The sequence below is a fragment of the Microtus oregoni genome, unplaced genomic scaffold (genome assembly GCF_018167655.1).
Source record: "Microtus oregoni isolate MIOR12 unplaced genomic scaffold, Mior012 000002F_ref0000024, whole genome shotgun sequence".
NCBI lineage: Eukaryota > Metazoa > Chordata > Mammalia > Rodentia > Cricetidae > Microtus > Microtus oregoni.
Window position 1 is genome coordinate 56,686,999 of NW_024543061.1, and position 20,577 is coordinate 56,707,575.

Here is a 20,577-nt window from a genome sequence, read left to right on the forward strand (position 1 = left end):
CAGCTCACTCGGTTTTTAATATGTTTACTTTGGAGTGCGCCTCTTAGTGGCTAGGAGGTCGCAAGCAGATACTTCTTTGACGGGTTCCCCAGGGGCTGGTTGAGCAACCTAAGACCTCAGAATATATAAATGCTCAAACCTCTGGACTGTGAAGTGCTACGGAGCCTGCCCGCATCTTTCATATGTTTTAAATTATCTCTCATTATAGTACGTACCTAGGGAAATGTATTAATAAGTGCTAGATTGATATATTGCTTAGGAAATAATGACAAGAGAAGCACCTGGGAGGCAGAGGCAGGCCGATCTCTTTTAATTCAACACCTTGGGAGTTCCAGGCCAGCCAGAGGTACATAGTCTCACACACACACACACACACACACACACACACACACACACACACACACACAGAGTCTGTGTACTTAATACAGATGCGGTTTTACTTTCAACTATTCTCATTCTTCAGTTGGTTGAACTGTGAAGGCACCTGAGGGACTTCGGCTATGGAGGGCCAACTTTACATTTAAAATGAAGCTGTGATAGCTAGCCCTCCACGGCAGCGTATGTCCTTGCCACGGCTGTACGCGGAGACTCCGGTCTTTCCTTCGTTTGTTATGCACGAGAAGTGATTCTGGGAGACGCCACTCCAAGATCCATGCCTCCAACCATTCAGCTGCCTTGCTTTAAAATTGTTCCTGGTCTATTTTGCTTAGTTTTTGTTTTTCAGATCACTGTGAAAAATCTAATTTTAGGAGGATAAAAAACCAAATCAAGGGCTGGAGAGATGGCTCAGTGGTTAAGAGCACTGGCTGCTCTTGCAGAGGACACTGGTTCAGTTCCCAGTGCCTACATGTTGCCTCATAAACGTGTAACTCCAATCCCAGGGGATCTAGTGCCCTCTTCTGTAAGAACTACATGCATGTGCACATACACATACGTACAGGCAAAACACTCAAGTACATAGAATAAATGTTTCTCTGTATAGCCCTGGCTGTCCTGGAACTCACTCTGTAGACCAGGCTGACCTTGAACTCAGAGATCTGCCTGCCTCTGCCTCCAGAGTGCTGGGATTAAAGGCGTGCGCCACCACCACCCGTCAAGAATAAATCTTTTTTTAAAAAGTTAAAACAACCTTGATTGTACAACAGAACAGATGTCACTGGTGATCTTGACTGGAGATGGGAACAGATGCTAGAGTGGATGTTTGGCCCCGACAGAAAGTCGGGATGAGAGCGGGAATGCTGACTACTCACTCCGAGGTGCTGCCTGGAAAGGAGAGCAGAGACTCAGAGAAGTAAAGTATCTTTACTTCTGAGACAGCCAGCTAGCAAGAAGCTGGGTGGGACTGGAGCTCTCCTGTGCCGGTGTCTCGCCTGCCCTTTCCAAGAGCTGCTTATCCTACAGGCTGCTAAAGTCAGTGGCTCTTGGAACATGGAAGTGCATAGCTGATGGCAGCTTACAGAATACATTTCACAAAGTGGAGAGTCTAGCGAGTGAATCCTAGGGAAGGCCCATGAGCCAGAGTATGGCTCTGATTTCTGAAGACGCACAGGGTTTGGGGGACTCAATCTCATGGGGAGGTGAGAGCTGCTGCTGCCTCATTTTACGGAGGACACTCCGTCTGTTGCACCCCTGTGGGCACTAATGTCCCAGGATGAGAGGTGGGAGGTGTCCTGGGGAGTCTGTGTCTCGCATACACCTTCAAGTTTCCCAGCCCTGTAGTTGGAAATCAGTTCAGCTAGGCTACAGGTCAGCTCTAACCTGGTTTATTTCAGAAGGGCAGAGGTCATGACAGGGTAGACACACCCACACTCCCAGGCACTGGACACTGGCATCAGGGGACACAGCTCCAGGCCGTCCCTGGGAATGTTTCTTTTGTATGGCTCTTTGATCTCTCATGTCTGCAGCTGTGGGCCCCTAGCTGCCCGTCTTCTGGCTCAGCAGCCCTCAGGCCACTCTAGTTGATGGAGTACACCTTGTTTGCATCGTAATTAGCATGGGTCATATAAGCCCAGTCCTTCATGGGCCACCAATCTTTAGAGTGGTACTTGGCCGGGTAAGCATGGCGCGTACGTTCCACACAGCTGAAGATTGCCTGGCTCTGGTCCCTGGCCACAGTGGGCAGGTAGAGCCGCAGCTTGTCTACAAGGTGACCAGGCCAGAAGTAATTGGGGTGGGTGTATGAGGGACCACTGATGCTCTTGTCCTTCAGCTTCCTGGAAAAGGAAGACACAGGGAAGGTTGCTGTGACAGGGAGACAAGGCAGGGCTCCTTCTCAGCAGATCACATGGGCTGTGAGCATCCTCTGCAGTGTGGAAAGCACTGCACACCTCAGTCTCCTCACAGTGAGGACCCAGATGTCTGGAGGTCAAGGTCACACATCCAGTGAGTGGCTAAGTTCAGGCCCCAGTCATTGCTTCTTAAATCCAAACTTAATGTGCGCGGTTCTTGCGCTAGATCAGTGGTTCTCAACCTTCCTAAGGATGCGACCCTTTAATACAGTTCCTCATCTTGTGGTGACCCCCCCCCAACCATTAAATTATTTTTGTTGCTACTTTGTAACTAAAATTTTGCTACTGTTATGAATCATAATGTAAGCATCTGTGTTTTCCTATGTTCTTAGGTGACCCCTGTGAAAGAGTCGTTCGATCCTCTAAGGGGTCACAGCCCACAGTTGAGAACCACTGTTCTAGAGGATTTGCCCCTCCCCCATCCCTCCACCTCACCTGTCCCGTGCAGTGCTGGGCATAAAACCCAGGGCCTCATATGCTTTGGTACCCAGCAGCTAAGCTACACCCAGCCCCAGCCAGAAGCATTTGGATATCATGTCTGAAATCTAGCCTCAGGAAGCAGCCTCGCTGGGTTCAGCTTTACATGTGGGACATCCAGAGCAACTCAGGCTTGTTGATGACAACATAGATGAGTCCACTCATAGGAGGCCCCAGCGCAGCCCTGCCTGACAGCCCACAACAGTCCTAGGATCTCGTCCCGTGTGCACAGGTCTCATGGCTGCCTCTGGTGGGAGGGGAGGCCAGCCCTCTCCTCTTCACCCCTGCCCTCCTAGCAGACACACAGGACCACTACAAACCCCGTAAATTCCTCGAACTCCTCGAAGTGCATTTTCTTGAGTTTCTTTGATGTTTTCCTAGTGGGGAATAGAGAGAGGCATTATTAGGAGAGAGAAACTCCAGGAGCTGGGCAGTGGTGGCACAGACACCTTTAATCCCAGCACTTGGGAGGAAGAGGCAGACGGATCTCTGAGTTCGAGGCCAGCCTGGTCTACAGAGTGAGTTCCAGGACAGTCAGAGCTACACAAAAAAAAACTCTGTCTTGAAACAAAAAACAAAAAAAAAAGAAACTCCAGGAATAGTCAGCTTTGGGGAGCAGATGGGGGCCAATAAGGCGTGCGTTTCTAAGTCTCAGACCAGAGCGCTGAACTTCTTTGTTTTCTGGTGAGGCCCTAGCCATGTCTCCATACACCAAGGCATTGGGCTTAGCCAGGTTGGTGGAGGGTGGAAAACCTTGACTTCTTCATCTGTGGGAGGGAGGCCTCCAAAATAGCTGATATGTTCAGCAACTGGTAGACGCTAAAGCCCAACTCCCACTCCCCTTTCCAGAGACCAAGCTTAGTGAGACAAGCGTGGTAAAGACTCACCCTCCATACCTTTCCCAGCATGCATCACTAACTGATCACCGATTCCTTCCCAAGCCCACATCTGGCTCAGAATCTCTGGGTTTTTTTTTCTTCCGTTGCAAAGGATTGAACTCTGTTCCTTGTATACTCTCTACCCCTAGTGCCTGACCTTGGGATCTTTTACAGTCTGCTCCCTAGTGGTGAGAGAGAGCCAATGTCTCTCCTTTAGCGAGGGATCACTCTCACTTATATCTGTGGCTGGCCAAATACAACCAAAAATCTCTTTCCTGGGTAGCCACGCACTTCCTGGATTCATGGCTTAGAAATTGGTGACAGTCAGCCACAGGCTAGAAGGGACACCTCAGAGGCTCTCGAAGCTACTGCCAGCCTGGGTCACGCTCAGCACTTTGCAGGCCACAACTGTCGTGGGCAGACTGCCCCAGTACTCAGAAAACCACTAGAAGTGCAGCGTGACTCATCAGCTGCCCTGTGGCCCTTGTCTGACCCTCGAGGTGTGAGATAGTCTGCATCCACTTTGTACGTGGAGACGCTAGGGCTCAGGGCGCAGTAACCTGGCTATTGACTGGAAGTCTGCCCCAGGCATTCTGCCACAACACCCCATCCCTCTGCAGGGTGCCATCTCATTCTCCCCTCTGCAGGCACCCAACTGATGTTAGCCACAGTAGTTGCCCCCTGCTTAGTCCACATGTGATGGGAGCGGAGGGGGACCTGACTTGGGCTCACTTCAAAGGAAGTTAATTTCAGAGAACTCAGGCTAGTCTAAGGGTCAGGGCAGCCTTTCTTCCCCCCGGGGCTACCAGCCTATCTCTTGTTGGAGTGTGCCTGCCACAGGGTTGCAGCGCAGGGAAGGAATTAGTTTCAGCTGCCACCGGGTAGGCTGAACACCCCCTTTTGGTCTTTCCCACTGACCTTATGAGTGTATAAGCCTGTGGTCAGGAGGGTAGCCTGCAGTCCTAAGACATGCACTAAGGGTGACATTTGGGACTGGTGAGTCAGAAGTGACTAGAGAGGGGCACAGACATTGGCACTACATGACACCACATGCGTGCCCGTGTCCTAGTCCCTGCCGCTGAAGGGACAGCCTGAGACTCAGCTTGTCTGTCTTCTTCGCCCCGAGCTTGTGGAGGCCCCGGGTCCCAAATCCAGCTAGGCTGTGGACAATCCTCTCGTCTATATAGTAGCCTCCAGGCTGCCGGATCGGGCGGACTTCTTCTTTCAGAGTAATTATCTTGTCTCCAGGATACAGTAGCGCTGTGGGCAACAAGGAAGACAGCAGGCCCATTAGCCAAAGTTGCCTACTTTGGGGTCACATGGGAATGACTAAAAAAAAAAAAAAACAAATCACACTTCTATTTAAAGATTTTTTTTTTTCTGAGCCATCAAGATGGCTTGGCGAGTAGAGAGGCAAAGTGCGTGTGTGGGGGCCCGTTCTCTCTCCATTTCTGTGAGTCTGGGTACTGAACTTGGTCATGCGACTTGACGACAAGCGCCTTTGCTCGCTGAGCTGTCTCACTGGCTCTCAGCTTTGTAACATTACACACATTTGCTTATTTATTCTCTCTGTGTGTATGTGTCTATGAGAGAGAGGAGGGAGAAAGAGAGGGAGAGAGAGAGAAAGAGAGAGGACAACTTGTGGGGTTGGAGGAGCTGGCTCTCTCTTCCCACTAAATGAGTCCCAAGAATTGGACCTGGGTCATGAGACTTCCCATCAGAGGCCTTTGCCGGCTAGGCTATCTTGCCAGCCCAGCTTTTTATTTTTGGATGTTTGTGGGCTCATTGGGAATTGCAAAACACAACAGGGTATAGAGTTCCCCCAAACTCTCCCTCCTACAGCTCCCTGTAATAATCCAGTTCAGTATCAGAAGGGACCTTAGACAACCCTGCTCACCAGGGGACAGAACGAAACCAGTCTGTAACAGCAAATTCGGGTGGTATTACTTAGCAAGCCTAGGTTGGAGGCAGGAAGATTCAACCACTAGGTTAATTAGACCTACTTATGTGTAAGTGTGCTTGCATGAATGTGTGTGTTCAAGTATGTGTGTGTGTGTGTGGGGGGGGGTAAGCAAGCAAGCAATCTACCACTAAGCTCCATTCCCAGTCCTTAGAACTACTTTGTTAACTTTTTTTTTCCTTGGCTTTTCAAGACAGGTTTTCTCTGTGTAGCTTTGGCCGTCCTGGAACTTGCTCTGTAAACCAGGCTGGCCTCGAACTCTCAGAGATCCATCCACCTGCTTCTGCCTCCAGAGTACTAGGATTAAAGGTGTGCACCACCACCGCCTGCCTGACCTTTGTTAACTATTTTGATGGCGGTTTTCTCATGGTTTTGAGTTTGTCGTGTGTGTGTGTGTGTGTGTGTGTGTGTGTGTGTGTCTACATTTCATATGGGTGCATGTACAAGCGTGTGGAGTAAGAGCTCCGAACCCAAATCCTCCCCAACCGCATCTCACCTAAGGAGCCCGTGTGTTTCAGAACCCAGCAGTCAGGCCATCTGCCTTCCCTCCTCCTCCCCAGTGTTCCCACCAAAGGCCACAGTGGTTTGGCATGTATGGGGAAGCCAGTGTCAGGCCAACGCTACATTAGCCATGGCTCAGGCCTCGGGCTCTCCCTCGAAGCAAGCCCCTACCTCTCATGAGGATGTCCTCAGTCAGCGAGAGACCGTAGGACTCACAGAGTTCCCAGCACTGCAGGTAGACCAGGAAGTTATTCATGCGGGTCATATTAATCAGCTCCTCCATCTCCCCAGAAATGGTGGTCGGTAGGCAGTGATCATCAAAGGACTTTGTCCCAGAACGAACCAGGCGGCATCTCTCCACGTATTGGATAGAGGGGAGACAAAGCTGCAGGAGAAGAGAGGATGTCTCTGTGACCTTCAACCTGGCTGCAAGGCAGCAGCACCTTCACTCCCTCCGTCTGAGAGACCCCCCATCCCCCGCGAGGCTGCAGCTCAGGTTCAACGGCAGCAGCTTAAAGGTCAAGGTTACCCCTCTGAGGTAACCCCCCCGAGGGGCTCTGAGCACTTGGCACCAGAGTCCTGGGAATACCGCCTCATACCGGATGTGCCCACGTGGCTGTAATAGCTGTAAAAAAGGCACAGTAGCAGTAGAGCCCCAGAAGTGTCCTGTTGAAAAATAGCCTGAGTCTCTGGGGTCTCTGAATAGGTCTAGCCACTTGTGTGTGTGTGTAATCCAGAGGTAGAAGCCACCTCGCAGTGCGGAGGGGCTGAGAAGTGTTACCCACTGGCTGCCTTTTCCTTCTCTTTTGCTTGTTTTTTTAAGACAGATTCTCAATATGTGGCTCTAGCTGGCCTGGAACTCACTGTGTAGACCACGCTGGCCTCAAACTCACAAAGATTTGCCTGCCTCTGCCTCCCCAGTACTGGGATTAAAGGCGTGTATCTCATTTGCATTTTGTTTTTTTTTTGAGACAGGGTCCTTCTATGTAGTCCAGGCTGGTCTCAAACTCATAATCCTTTGACTGGACTTCCTGGGTGCTGGGATTATAGGGGTGTTTCATTACACCCAGCTGCATACTGCACAGATGACAGACAAGGGCTGAGGGGAGGTGAGACCCTCACCTCAGTCAGTGCCAAGTCTTGAACCCTGGCCTGCCCAGCCCCTAAGCCTGTGCAAAAGAGGTACCTTGTTTTGCCTCCGCCTCTCTCGGTACCGCTTGCCCACATCCTCCATGTCCTCATCTGTCATGGGCCGCCCCTCCATCTTTGTATCAACCTCAGGTACCTTTAGCAGGTCCATCTTGGGGGGCTGTGGGGCTGTGACAGCCTGCTGCTTTGGGGGGTAACGCTTCAGGAATGCTCTCTTCCTAGTCAAACTGAAATCTAGAATTGGAAGGAAAGATGGAAGGACTAAGAGGGTGTCCAGCGGTGGAATTCAACCTAATGCCATCGAGCAGATGCCAGCAAGCTCTTCTGCCCCTTTCCCATATGTCCAGCTGGTGCCCATCTGAATTGCACTGTGAATTTGTCCCCTCCACTGCTATGAAGTCCCCCATCTGCCTACCCCACACCCCTTCCTGCTCCTTTCTCACTCATTCTTGCCACCTTGTTCCTACCAAGCGGCAAACCCTTATATCATGGTAACCAGGCATGGTGGCACACGCCTTTAATCTCAGCACTGGGGAGGCAGAGGCAGGCAGATCTCTGTGAGTTTAATGCCAGCCTGGTCTACAAAGTGAATTCTAGGACAGCTAAGACTGTAACACAGGGAAAATAATATGTCTCCAAAAACAAAAGCAACAACAACAACAAAAATGTATCCCGGCATTTGGGAGGCAGAGGCAGGCAGATCTCTGTGAGTTCCAGGCCAGTCAGAGCTGTGTAGAGAGACTGTGTCACAAAATGAGCAAAAAGATACAGGCATGTGTTGTAAATTCATGGCCCACATATTAGAGAGTCCTTTCTCGTTTGCCTCTTGCTGCTTTTGGGCAGATGTAGCCCACAAGCACGTGAGGGTGAACGGAACGATCACAGCATCCCTGCTTACAACATCCGTGATGACAGAAAGCCCACACCAGCTAACTCCAAATGTCTTCGTTCAGTTTCCAAGCAAGACATTTTAGTTAACCTTTCCTTTTTTGTTCCTTTACTTTCTCAGATAAGGTCTCCTGGATCACACACTAACCTCAACCGCTCTACATAGCCAAGGATGACCTTGAACTTCTGATTCTCCCACTCTACCCGACTGCTAGAATTGTGGATGTGTGCCACCATGCTTGGTGTATGCAGTGCTGGGGATGACATCCAGGGCTTTGAACATGCTAGACAAGCACTCTGCCAACTGCCCTGCATTCCCAATCCTGTTTTGTTCTAAATCAATCATTCATGTCCCTCTAAGGACAGAGGCTGGGCCCTTGAGAAAATGTCTGCTTCCTCGTTGACAAAGCTTGGCAAACCTATGGCAAGCCAGAGGAGGAGGTGCGCCTGAGGATGTAAATGCTGGGGAGAGCCAGCCTGACTCTGAGGGCAGAGAGGACACGCACACTCCCTGGCAGTGGGCATGGTACTTTTCTGCTGGGACAGTGACCACTGCTTGTAGGTGCTGGCCAGGGCATCGGTGGTGATGGCGTTCTGCTTCCCGAGAGAGCCGAGGTAGATGACGATGTCCTCCAGCTCCTGGTTCTTCAGAGGAACTCCGATCTGAGGAGGCACAAGAGCGTACTGAGGCCCACCTCACCCTTACCGACAGGCTTGGCCAACCGGCTCAACCTCCAACTCCTTGCTGCCACAGGAGTGCAGAACCTTGCCAGGTTCCTCAAGTGTACTCTGCAATTTATCACGTCCTGGTTTTGCCCACGCAGCTCCCTCCTTCTGCCTCAAAAACTCCTATCCTTCCTTTAACACCCAGGCCAGATAGGCCTCCATTTTTACAAAGTCTTTTTCAGTTGATTAACAAACTAGATAGGGTAAAAGTCATACACCCATCTTTCTCCATGGGGAACAAGTATGCCTGCCCCGACCGAAGTATCAGAGACCTATACATCTTTTTCTTTTGAGGATGTGATGGCTATTCTTGTTGTCAACTTGACTACATCTGGAATTAACTTGAGTTTCCCCCAAGTGGCTGGGTACACCTGTGAGGGATTTTTACTAATTGAATCATTTGATGTGGGAGGATACACAACCAATCCAGACCTTTTGAGGTAAGAAGATCCACCTTTAATCTGGGCCACACCTTCCCTGACAGCCTATATAAAGGACGTGGAAGAAGGAAGCTTGCTCTCTCTCTGCCTGCTTTCCCTTGTTCTCACTGGCAGGTCCATTCCTTTTTTTAAAAATTAATTAATTAATTTATTTATTTATTATGTATACAATATTCTGTCTGTATGCCTGAAGGCCAGAAGAGGGTGCCAGACCTCTTTACAGATGGTTGTGAGCCACCATGTGGTTGCTGGGAATTGAACTCAGGACCTTTGGAAGAGCAGGCAATGCTCTTAACCACTGAGCCATCTCTCCAGCCCCTGGCAGGTCCATTCCTTCACTGACTTTAGAGGCTACTTCTTTCTTTGGAATTCTGGCATATACTGAAGACCAGCTGAGATGCCCAGCCTTGCAGACTGAACAACCACTGGATTCTTGGACCTAATCCACTGTTGGAATAGCTGGACTATAACCTGTAAGCTGCTCTAATAGATACCGTACATACGTATATATTGCTCAGTTCTGTTTCTCTAGAGAACCCTGACTAATAGAAAGGACAATAGACAACCCTGGAGGTATGCAGTGCCTACCAGAAACACCAAAGGTTCAGAAAGAAAAGTTTGAAAGGAAACATAATTGTGAGTATAATTTGTCTTGTTATTTTCTTTAGACAATAGCTAGTCATTGTTGAACTGTCCTTGGTCCAGCTCAGAACTGTCCTAGTGCTAAGGGACTTCATCTTTAAACATTTTTAAAAGATTAGCCAGGTGTGATGGCTCATACATTTAATCCCAGCATATGGGAGACAGAGACAGGAAGATCTCTTGTGAGTTCAAGGCCAGCCTGGGCTACAGTGAGTTCCAGAACAGCCAGGGCTACACAGAGAAACCCTGTCTTGAAAAAAAAAATATTTATTTTATGTATAGAGTGTTTTGCCTGTATGGATGTAAGTGCACCATATGCATGCCCAGTGTCCAAAGAGGTTCAACAAGGGTATCAGATACCTGGAACTGGAGTTACAGGGGATTGTGAGCTGTTGTGTGGGTGTTGGAAACCAAACCTCAGTCCTTTGAAAGAGCAGTAAATGGTCTTAACTGCTAAGCCATCTCTCCCAGCCCAGGATTTAATATTATACTGATTTTTTTTTGTTTTGGTAGTTGAAGACATTTACTTTTAAAAAAATGTTTTGGATGATAATTATATTTCATAAAAATGTTTGAACAGGGGGCTGGAGAGATGGCTCAGTGGTTAAGAGCATTGCCTGCTCTTCCAAAGGTCCTGAGTTCAATTCCCAGCAACCACATGGTGGCTCACAACCATCTGTAAAGAGGTCTGGCACCCTCTTCTGGCCTTCAGGCATACAGACAGAATATTGTATACATAATAAATAAATAAATAAATAAATATTAAAAAAATGTTTGAACATTGGTTAATTGAAACAGTAAGTCAGGATATATTGTTTAGTAGTAGCAAGCTTGCTAGGATATGCAAGGTGCTGAGTTCACGCCCCAGCTGGAGAGACCAAAGAAGGCCTAGAGAAATAGCTCAGCAGGTAAGAATGTGTGCTGCTCTTGCAGAGGACTTGGGTTTGGCTCCTAACACCCACATCTGGCTGGCTGTTCACAGACATCTGTAACTTCAGCTCCAAGGACCTGATGCCCTCTTTTGGCTCCTGCAGGCTCCAACACACATGTGCACATGTTCTCACACAGATGCACACATACACATAATCAAAAATAAGAAAAAAATGGGATCTGGCCAGTGGTAGCAAACACTTTTAATACCGGTACTTGGGAGGCAGAGGCAGACGAATCTCTGTGAGTTAGAAGAGGCCAGCCTGGTCTACAGAGTGAATTCCAGGACAGCCAGGGCTGTTACACAGAAAAACCCCAAACAAGCAAACAAATAAATAAATGAATAAAATTTAAAAGAGGGCAGGAGAGTTGGCAGTAGTTAAGAGGGCTCACTGCTCTTGCAGAGGACCTCAGTTCCGTTCCTAGCTCCTATGTGGTGGCTCACAACCATCTGTAACTCCAGTTCTAGGGGATCTGATGCCCTCTTCTGGCCTCTGAGGTTACTGCATCCATATGGTGTGAATTAGGCAGAAGTTCATAGGTAGGAAATACATCTGAATAAATCAATTAAAAAAGATATAGGTGCTGGGTTGTGGTGGTGCATGCCTTTAATCCCAGCACTCAGAAGGCAGAGGCAGGTGGATCTCTCTGTGAGTTCAAGGCCAGCCTGGTCTACAGAGTGAGTTCTGGGACAGTCTCCAAGGCTACAGAGAAACCCTGTCTCAAAAACAAACAAACAAAAATAATAAAAAATAAAATGTAACAATGTCTGCTTTTTAAGGTCATTGATGTGAGCCACAGTATTATACAGTAAATGTACAGCTGACAGATTCACCGACAAACCCGCAAGTGTACCACTTATGGGGAACCCGATTTGCAGAGCTTCGGGAACACCTGTCTTTTGGATAGTCACTGTCTGTAAAAATCTTGTGAAAGCATAACATTTCTCCCTTCCATAGTGGGATTCATCCCAAAATATCCCAGCAGTATTTAAATCATTCTTTAAACTGGACTTTATTGTATTTCCTGTATTGGCAATTGTATACCTTACCCCACACTGTGGGGTCCTGGCGTGAAAGCATTCACTCAGCCAAACCTTTGTTTGTAGCCAAATCTACATAAAGCTGGTCCCCACAATTATCCTTATTGACAGGACTCACTGACAAGAAAGGAGCCCTGAGCAGAGAGACAGTATGTCTGCTCTTACTGATAAACAGGTCTGAGTGGCCCTAAATTCTCTGGCAGCCAACTCAGGAGAGTATCGCCTACTGGTCTCTGCTCCCCCTTAACACTCTATTAATATTCTGTACTTATTCAGCTTTCATTTGACATAAAGCCTTTTTTTTTAAAGATTTATTTATTTATTTATTTATTATGTATACAGTGTTCTGCCTGCATGTGTACCTGCACTCTCCAGAAGAGGGCAGCAGATCTCACTACAGATGGCTGCGAGCCTCCATGTGGTTGCTGGGAATTGAACTCAGGACCTCTGGAAGAACAGTCAGTGAGAGCTCTTAACCTCTGAGCCATTGCTCCAGCCCCCCTGACATAGGGTCTTAGTCTAGGAAATTAAGTGTTTGTACTTTTACCCCTAAAATATACAGGAAAAAAGTTTGGGTCGCTAACCAGCCCCAGAGGAAAAATTCCTTCTCACCTGGGTGCCAGTGGATACAGCACCCCAGGGCTAAACTCCATCTTTATCCTCCTGGTATCTGCCGGGGAGCTTCACAACCACGCCCCTCCTGAGACATAAGGTGCCTACCTTGTCAGTCTTTTATCCATCCTGTTACCTCTAACAGGATGCGTGCTTGGTATCATTGTTATTTACCAGAAAATGGCTAACTGTCTATGTGGACATAAAAACTGGAAACCCTGTGGAATGGGAAGCACATCGAGGAGGAACATGGAAAGGGAAACATCAAGAGAGCATCGGAGAGAGCATAACAAGAATACGTGGGACATGCTAAAAAGACCTCCGTGGGCTAGTTTATTCTACTTCCACTCAGATCCTATTAGTCAGCTTTCACCGCTACAGTGATCCTTCTGAGTCCTTAGAGGCTTAGGGGGTTAACTCCCCAGCATAAACGTCAACAGCACATCTTGATTTGAAGATACACATTTAATTCATCTAAGCTGGCAAGCTTTTTCTAGAGGAATCTAGACACGTTTTAGGCTTTGTGAGTCACAGGGCCTCTGAAAGTATCCATAGCTGTGCATAGATGAATGAGGGTGACTGTGTTCAATAAAAGTGTATTTTTGTTTTTCCCAAAGAGGCAGGCTGGCGTTAACGCACGGGCCCGGACCCTGCATTACACTAACAGAACTTTCAAAGATGACAGAAATTTCTACCCTAACTGGTCCAGTCAAGGAGCCACTTACCACATATGGCAGGATGGTTAATATTGAATGTCAGTATGACAGGATGTGGGATTGTCTAGGAGACAAACCTTCAGGCACACTTGTGAAGGGTTATTTAGATTAAGGTAGCCTTGGGGCATACCCGTGGGGTATTGTCTTGATTAGCTTAATTAAAGTGGAAACACACACCCTGGAGAGGGAAGCATCAGAAGAGGGTCCTAGAGTTACAAGTGGTTGTGGGCCCCCTGATGTGGGTGTTGGGAATTGCGCTCCACTGAGCCTTCTCTCTATCACCAGGTACGGTACTGGCTTTTGCTTGTCACTAGTGGTGCCATGACAGGGCCATGTACATGCTGAACACAGGCTCTACCACTGAGCTGCACCCCGGAGCGTCACAGAGGGTTTTGTTGTTTGTCTTCTGTGTGCTTGTGTGTATATTTGTGCGCCACGTGCATGCAGTTCACGTAGAAGTCAGAAGAGGGCATCAGATCCTCAGGCAGTGGGGTTAAGGTGATTGGGAGCTGCTATGTGGGTGCTGGAAATGGAACCCTGGTCCTCCACAAGAGCCATCTCTCCCGTTAGCCTGGTGCAGAGGTGGTTTTAAGGCTGTAATCTGACTGTCGTTGTGCCGTGTTTCCCAGTGTGGCTCTGCAAGTATAAGGCTGGTCGTGTGGAGCCCTGTGTTTGCCCCTCAGGACCCTAGAGCCTCACGGAGGGAGGACACAGCTGAGAAGTTCATACTTACTGCCTTTAGAGCCATGATAAATTCCTCCCTCGAGATGTGCTGGTTCTCACCCCGCTCCACCTTGCTAAATACCTCCAGGATCTTGATCTTTCGGGTCTTCAGGTAGGCGTACAAGTCCGCCAGGATAGAGGGCTTGGGCAGTCGCAGCTGGGGTATAGGTTGATGAATAGGTTTGGGAACTTTGCCCTGAAAGAGGGAATAGCGAGGCAGATAATGGGACTGCTTAGATGTACATATTCCTAGCCCTCTAGTTAAACTTTTTTTTTTTTTTTGATTTTTCGAGACAGCGTTTCTCCGTAGCTTTTGGTTCCTGTCCTGGAACTAGCTCCTGTAGATCAGGCTGGCCTCGAACTCACAGAGATCCACCTGCCTCTGCCTCCCGAGTGCTGGGATTAAAGGCGTGCGCCACCACCGCCTGGCCCTCTAGTTAAACTTTAATCTCACTTCACTGAGACTGAAGGGGAGGATGTGTTATGTCTTTGTCCTTGTTTTCAGTGTGGCTACATTGAATAAATCTCCTTTATCATGTTCTTTATCATTATGATGTTCTTTTTTTAAATATTTGTTTATTATGTATACAATAATATTCTGTCTGTATGTTTGCAGGTCAGAAGAGGGCACCAGACCTCATTCCAGATGGTTGTGAGCCACCATGTGGTTGCCGGGAATTGAACTCAGGACCTTTGGAAGAGCAGGCAGTGCTCTTAACCACTGAGCCATCTCTCCAGCCCTCCTCATTATGATGTTCTTTATCATTAATCAGGCTGCTTTAATTGACCTATTGAGGATGGGCGACTGAACCTCGCCTCTCAGGGTACAAGTGACTCTGAGTGATTTAATAAATACAGTTTCTGGGCTGGAGAGATGGCTCAGCGGTTAAGAGCACTGCCTGCTCTTCCAAAGGTCCTGAGTTCAATTCCCAGCAACCACATGGTGGCTCACAACCATCTGTAATGAGGTCTGGTGCCCTCTTCTGGCCTGCAGGCATACAAGCAGACAGAATACTGTATAAATAATAAATAAATATTTAAAAAAAATAAATACAGTTTCTGTGTGGTTATTATTTCAGCCAGTGGCTAGGAAGGACAAGGGACCCTTCCTCCTACAGGTAATGACGTCAACAAGGTGGCCCTCTTCACCCTCACCTCAGTTGTGTCCTCAAACTAGCCCACAAGGACTGGTTAGTACGGCCTCTCCAGCAGACAGGTCAAGACTGACTGCTAATGTGCCCTAGCTGGGGTGCTTATAAAACCCTTCATGTGTTCTCAGACAGAATCCTTTTCCCATCCCATGGTGCAGGCAGTCCTCAGCAGCTCATTCTGACACGGTGCAATGTCAAGACCAGGGCCTAAGGCACTACGCCTCCCTGGCTCTCTATTCCGGAAGGCTCACTCTGGGGGCAGCCAGCCTTCTTATTGTGAGGGCTTGTCTGCAGCCTCTGGGAGGTCCCTAAGGGAGGCAGTGAAGCCTCTGCACAATAGCCCTTTGAACAAGCTTAGAAGGCAGTTCGTCTTCCTGGACTGGTCAAGTCTGAAGCTGTCTTCAGGTCCACAGTCTCATGATATAGAGACAAAGCCTCCCAGCTCGATTGCACTGAGATTCCAGAGTGACAGACATAGCTGTCTGCAATAATAGTATTTCTTTAAATCCCACTGGGGTATTGGCTGTGCAGCGACAGGGAACTCATACACCATCCTTTGGGGACTTGCTTTTGCTCCTTTGAAGAAAAGGGGCAAAGCACCTCGTCCTGTCTAATAAAAGGAAGCAAAATGACAACAGACTCCCAAAGCCTCAGCATCTTCTGGCCATCGGGGCTTCTCACCTTGGGTCTCCTGATTGAAATGAAGGTATCTTCGGAGGCTTTTTGCTCATGGCGGATCATGAGCAGAACCTTGGCCTCTGACGGTGTGATGCTGGGCTTATTCTGCAGCCATGTCTTGACATCACCAAACGACTCCAGCTGCCTCCGGAGCCTTGCCCTCTGGCTCAACCAGACCTTTCTGTCCACAGGTGGCTCTTGGATGTCTTCAATATCCAGAGCTTTGAAGCTAGGTATAGGTGGAGGGGGAGCTTGAGGAGGCCTTGCGGCATGGGCTGGCACCTGGTCCTTGGTCCCAGGCACAATGATGATCCGCCTGCGGCTCTGTGGCAGGTGGAAGTCTTTCTCTTTCAACTGCCTGAAGCAGTGGGCAATGACCAGCTCAGGATTGAAGACAGCATGGCGGCTAGTTTCATAGATGTCCTCATCTATGGAGGTGTAAGACGGGAAGGCCCCTTGGGAGAAGAGGGCTGCAAGTGAGTTCCTTTTAGGAAGAGGACTAACAGGAGCCAGGGAAAGGGAAACTGTGGTAGGTGCTGGCTGTGTAACAGGGTGTCTGGTCCCTGCCTGGCTCTATCACTGCGTCACTATGGTGAAGAAAACAGTGTGTTAGCTAATGTGACCTGCATGCCAACAGATGGAACAAAGACTTCTCACTGTCTCCGACTCTTACTATACTCGGCTTGAGCTCAGAAGACTTGGTCTGACTAGCCTAGGCACCACAGTGCCCTCTGGTGGGAGCAAAAGATCTAATTTAGAGAGCTTGGGTCTAAGTGCAGCTGGCCGGCTTTCTGCTCAATCTGTGGCTCACTTTCTTCTGTAAGATGGGGATAATGGATACCTAATTTATTAGGCGATGGAGGTGTTTATTAGAGTTGATTTGTACATAAGTGTGCTGCTATCTATGTATCTATTATGCACACATACATACACACATCTTTGTTCACTACATACAAGTTCTCGTCTTCGTGGTGCTAAGACTTGAACCCAGGGCCTAGTGCTTGCTGAAGAAGTGCTGTGCCACTGCTCCACATCCCTAAACCCCTAACTTGTAATGTCATGGCAGGTGGGTAGGTGAGATTGCTCAGTGGATAAAGGCGCTGGTTGCCAAGTTGGACAGCCTGTGTTCAATCCCTGGAACCCACATGGTAGAAGAACACAGACTCCCACAAATTGTCCTTTGACCACACCTGCACCATCGCCCAAGCCGTCCTATGCCTGTTGAAATAAATAAGTGTGAAAAAAAAAATTAGGGAGTTGGAGAGATGGCTCAGTGGTTAAAAGCACTGGCCGCTCTTCCAGAGGATCAGGTTCAGTTCCCAGCACCTACATGGTAGCACACAACCATCTGCAACTGGAGTCCCAGTTCCAGAGGGTCTGTCACCCTTTTTTGGCCCCTAAGAGCACTGCACACACACTGTTCTCTGACACACATGCAGGCAAAACACCCATATGCATAAAAGCTATAGCAGCCCCTCTGCTATGGTTAATGGAGACAGTTACATCCTGGGGCCGAGTCATCTTCTTTCCAAGAACAGACTGTCAGAACTGTCTCACGAACCTGCCTTCTGCCGTATGCTTTTCTAGAACCTGGCCTGTGGGGAAGTCTGTGGTGTGTTTTCTTGGTTGATGATTGACATGGGAGGGCCCCAGTTCACTGTGGGTGGTGCTATCTCTGGGCTGGTGGTCCTGGGTTCTATAAGAAAGCAGGCTGAGCAAGCTGTAAGGAGCAAGACAGTAAGCAGCACTCCTCCATGGCCTCTGCATCAGCTCCTGCCCTGACTTCCCGGAGTGATGATCTATAAGCTATAACTTCTCAAGTTGCTCTTGGTCATGATGTTTAACCATGGCAATAGAACAGTAATCAAGACACCATTGCAAGCACTCAGAGCTACACACTGGTGGCCCTCACACTGTTGGACACTCTACTTAGGAGCCTGGCCTCTCCAGCTTGCAGTGCCTCCCCACATTTCCTCTCAGCTCAGTTCATTGAATAACTGCTTGAGGGGGGCCTTCCTGTTTGAGAATCCTGGTGCAAACGCCTTGCTGTTTTTCTAGTAAACAGCTCCACAAAGACCATGACCTTGTCCATTGTCTGCACTGTTCTCTGCTGGAGTCTTGGCTCCACCACAGGCTTACCTGTAAAGGGAACTTAGTAAACAGTTCCTGGATGACAGATGTAGACATGGGTTTGGTGCTATGACTGGCCACATTTTTCAGGTAGAGATACTAAAGCCCACAGAGACCCCAAGTCCCAGGGTTGATTACTAACAGAGCTCAATTAGCCTGACAGACAAGTTCTTTTGTTTCAGGATTTCTTTTCAATTTATGGGTATGAATGTTTTGTGTGAACATATATATGTGTTCCGCAGGCGTGCAGGGCCAACAGAGGCCAGAAGAAGGTGTTGAGATCCCTGGAACTGGAGTTATAACTGGTTGTGAACCTCCATGTGGGTGTTGGGAACTGAACTCGGGGTCCTCTGCAGGAGCAAGTGCTCTTAACCACTGCACCGTCTCTCAGGCCCCAGAGTCAAGCTCGTAGCTAGTTCCTGTTACCCAGCTGTCACTTGATCCTCATATCTCAAGACTTTCATTTCTAAATGGTTTATGCCACCCCCATCCCCCACAACCCGGTGCTAGGGATTGGATACAGAGCACTCTCACTGCCCCCTCGCCTGTATTTGTATCAGCAGATCTGACTGGCTCACGGCACAGGCAGCCCGGCTCACGGCACAGGCAGCCCAGCTCACCGCACAGGCAGCCCAGCTCACACGGCACAGGCAGCCCAGCTCACACGGCACAGGCAGCCCAGCTCACGGCACAGGCAGCCCAGCTCACACGGCACAGGCAGCCCAGCTCACACGGCACAGGCAGCCCAGCTCACACACGTGTGCCCCCACTCCTCCACCTCATTATCTCTCACTTGCTTTTCCCACTCCCTCGGGTTCCCTCCAGCCCCCACACTTAGTCTCACCACAGCATGGTGTGGGCCAGGGTCTCACCAGGTAGGCCAGGATGCCCCACTTTCCCAGATGCTGGGATGGCAGGCTTTCCTCACCAAGGCTGGCTTTCTAGTGTTCTTGGAGTTAACACCCCTCTTGCCATGGCCTAAAGCTTTCGCCCCTCTTCCCCACATTATCCCCTCATCTACACTGCTCCTTTCTGCTAAGCCATGTCTCCTTGCTCCTTGCCCGGCCCCTGGGTTCCATTTATCAAGCTGCTGTGTTCCCCAAAGGGCTTAGCGTTCCTTGAGGCTTCCCGCCCTGTGGTTCACAGTATGGGTGTGGTGGTTTAATTAAGGATGGCCCCCATAGGCTCGTGTATTTGAATACTCAGTCACCGGGGAATGGAACTGTTTGAAAGGACTGGGAGGTGTGGTCTTGTTGGAGGAACTGTGTCACTGGAGGTGGGCTTTGAGGTTTTTGTTTTGTTTTGAGAAAGGTGTGGCCCTGGCTGTCCTGGAGCTCTGTCAACCAGGCTGGCCTCAGACTCACAGAGATCCGCCTGCCTCTGCCTCCTGAGTGCTGGGATTAAAGGCGTGCGCCACCACTGCTGGGTGGCATTGAGATTTTAAAAGCCCACACTAGGTCCAGTCTCTCTGCTCGTCCATCAGGGTATGGCTCTCAGCTACTTTTCCAGCATCTTGGCTGCCAGCCGCCATGCGCCCTACCATGATGATAACGGCCTAAGCCTCTGAAACGGTTAGCCAGCCCCACTAAATGCTTTCTTTTCTAAGAGCTGCCTTACGAGCTGTGTCTCTCCTGCACTAGAACAGCCACTAAGAGGACAGGTTCCAGCCCAGACGCTCACTGCCCATTCTTAATGGCACTTCTTCCCAGTGTTCTTCTGGGCGGTGACCATCCACAGGAGGTGGTCCCTGCAGTGACAGGGTGAGGCTGCCATCTTGTCAAGATAGGGATGGGAAAGCACTGAGTTCCAGCTCCTGCCCAGGTCAAGTGTGCTCTCTGACGTCAATGGCTGTCACTGACTGACTTTGCTTCTGTTTGTACATTCCCAGGGACACAAAAAACTTCACCGTGGACCCTGAATGCTGGAAAAGACTCGGTTCGCTGACCCAAATGTGTTTTCCGGGAGCGCCTGCCTGAGGGTCCTAACTGGTCTCAGAAAACACACTCCTTCTTTAATGGCTTGCATCTCTCAGCTGCTGCCTCCCTCTCTGGCCACCATCCTAGGCTCCTGTTGTCCTGCTCACTCCGAAGCATCAACGCATTCCACTGGACAGCCACTTTCTCCCACTCACTCTGCACTGAGGACCCCCGTTCCAACACAGCCATGCATCTAGCTGCTCCGAAAACATCTCACTCCAATAGTTGACAGGGTCGTAGGTGACCCCTGTTCCAGTGCCATCTAACCAGGTCCCCCAGACACTCTGTATCTCTATGAAAAGTACCCTCACTTACCAAAGTCTGAGGGTGTCAAGCTGAATGTCACCCGACTGCACCTTTTCTCCTCGGCTTTCTGGGGCTCCCCTAGCCTGGCTCCTCTCTTTTGCTTTCCAGTGTATTTGACCAGGGTTTCTGCCAGACCCTGACTATGTGCCGGGGAAAGATGGCCAGGAGAATCAGCATTACTCATTGAAGCTTTAGACGGGTTGGAAGGAGGCTTGCTGAGGACTTGGGTTTTCAGGCCCACCTGCCTCACGTCTCTTCTCGTCTGTCTGTGTCCTCCACTTTTCAAATTGCAGCTCTTTGCCGAGAACTTTCCTGGGAACTGACAGCCAACTTCTCCAGGTCTCTTCTTCAATATAGGACGCAT

General features: G+C 49.3%; 1 protein-coding gene across 1 annotated transcript; it reads right to left on the reverse strand.

The window, feature by feature from the left end:
* Window positions 1–1,886: 1,886 nt before the first annotated feature.
* Window positions 1,887–20,577, reverse strand: Efcab12 (EF-hand calcium binding domain 12). Its single transcript, XM_041644384.1, has 9 exons — window positions 20,223–20,577; window positions 15,805–16,256; window positions 13,983–14,168; window positions 8,648–8,804; window positions 7,291–7,487; window positions 6,276–6,489; window positions 4,747–4,903; window positions 3,086–3,142; window positions 1,887–2,213 (listed from the first exon to the last, which is right to left on the reverse strand). The coding sequence occupies exons 1-9, from the start codon at window positions 20,575–20,577 to the stop codon at window positions 1,955–1,957; spliced, it is 2,034 nt and encodes a 677-aa protein (XP_041500318.1). The 3' UTR covers window positions 1,887–1,954.

Bases quoted from the DNA above. Each gene is read 5' to 3' on its own strand.
- Efcab12 (XM_041644384.1), bottom strand. From the start codon at position 20,577: ATGCGTCCTATATTGAAGAAGAGACCTGGAGAAGTTGGCTGTCAGTTC. The intron at 8,805-13,982 runs GTAAGTATGAAC...GTGCCTCCTCAG, and splicing joins TTATCATGGCTCTAAAGGCA to ATCGGAGTTCCTCTGAAGAA. The intron at 3,143-4,746 runs GCTGAGTCTCAG...ATTCCCCACTAG, and splicing joins GGGGCGAAGAAGACAGACAA to GAAAACATCAAAGAAACTCA.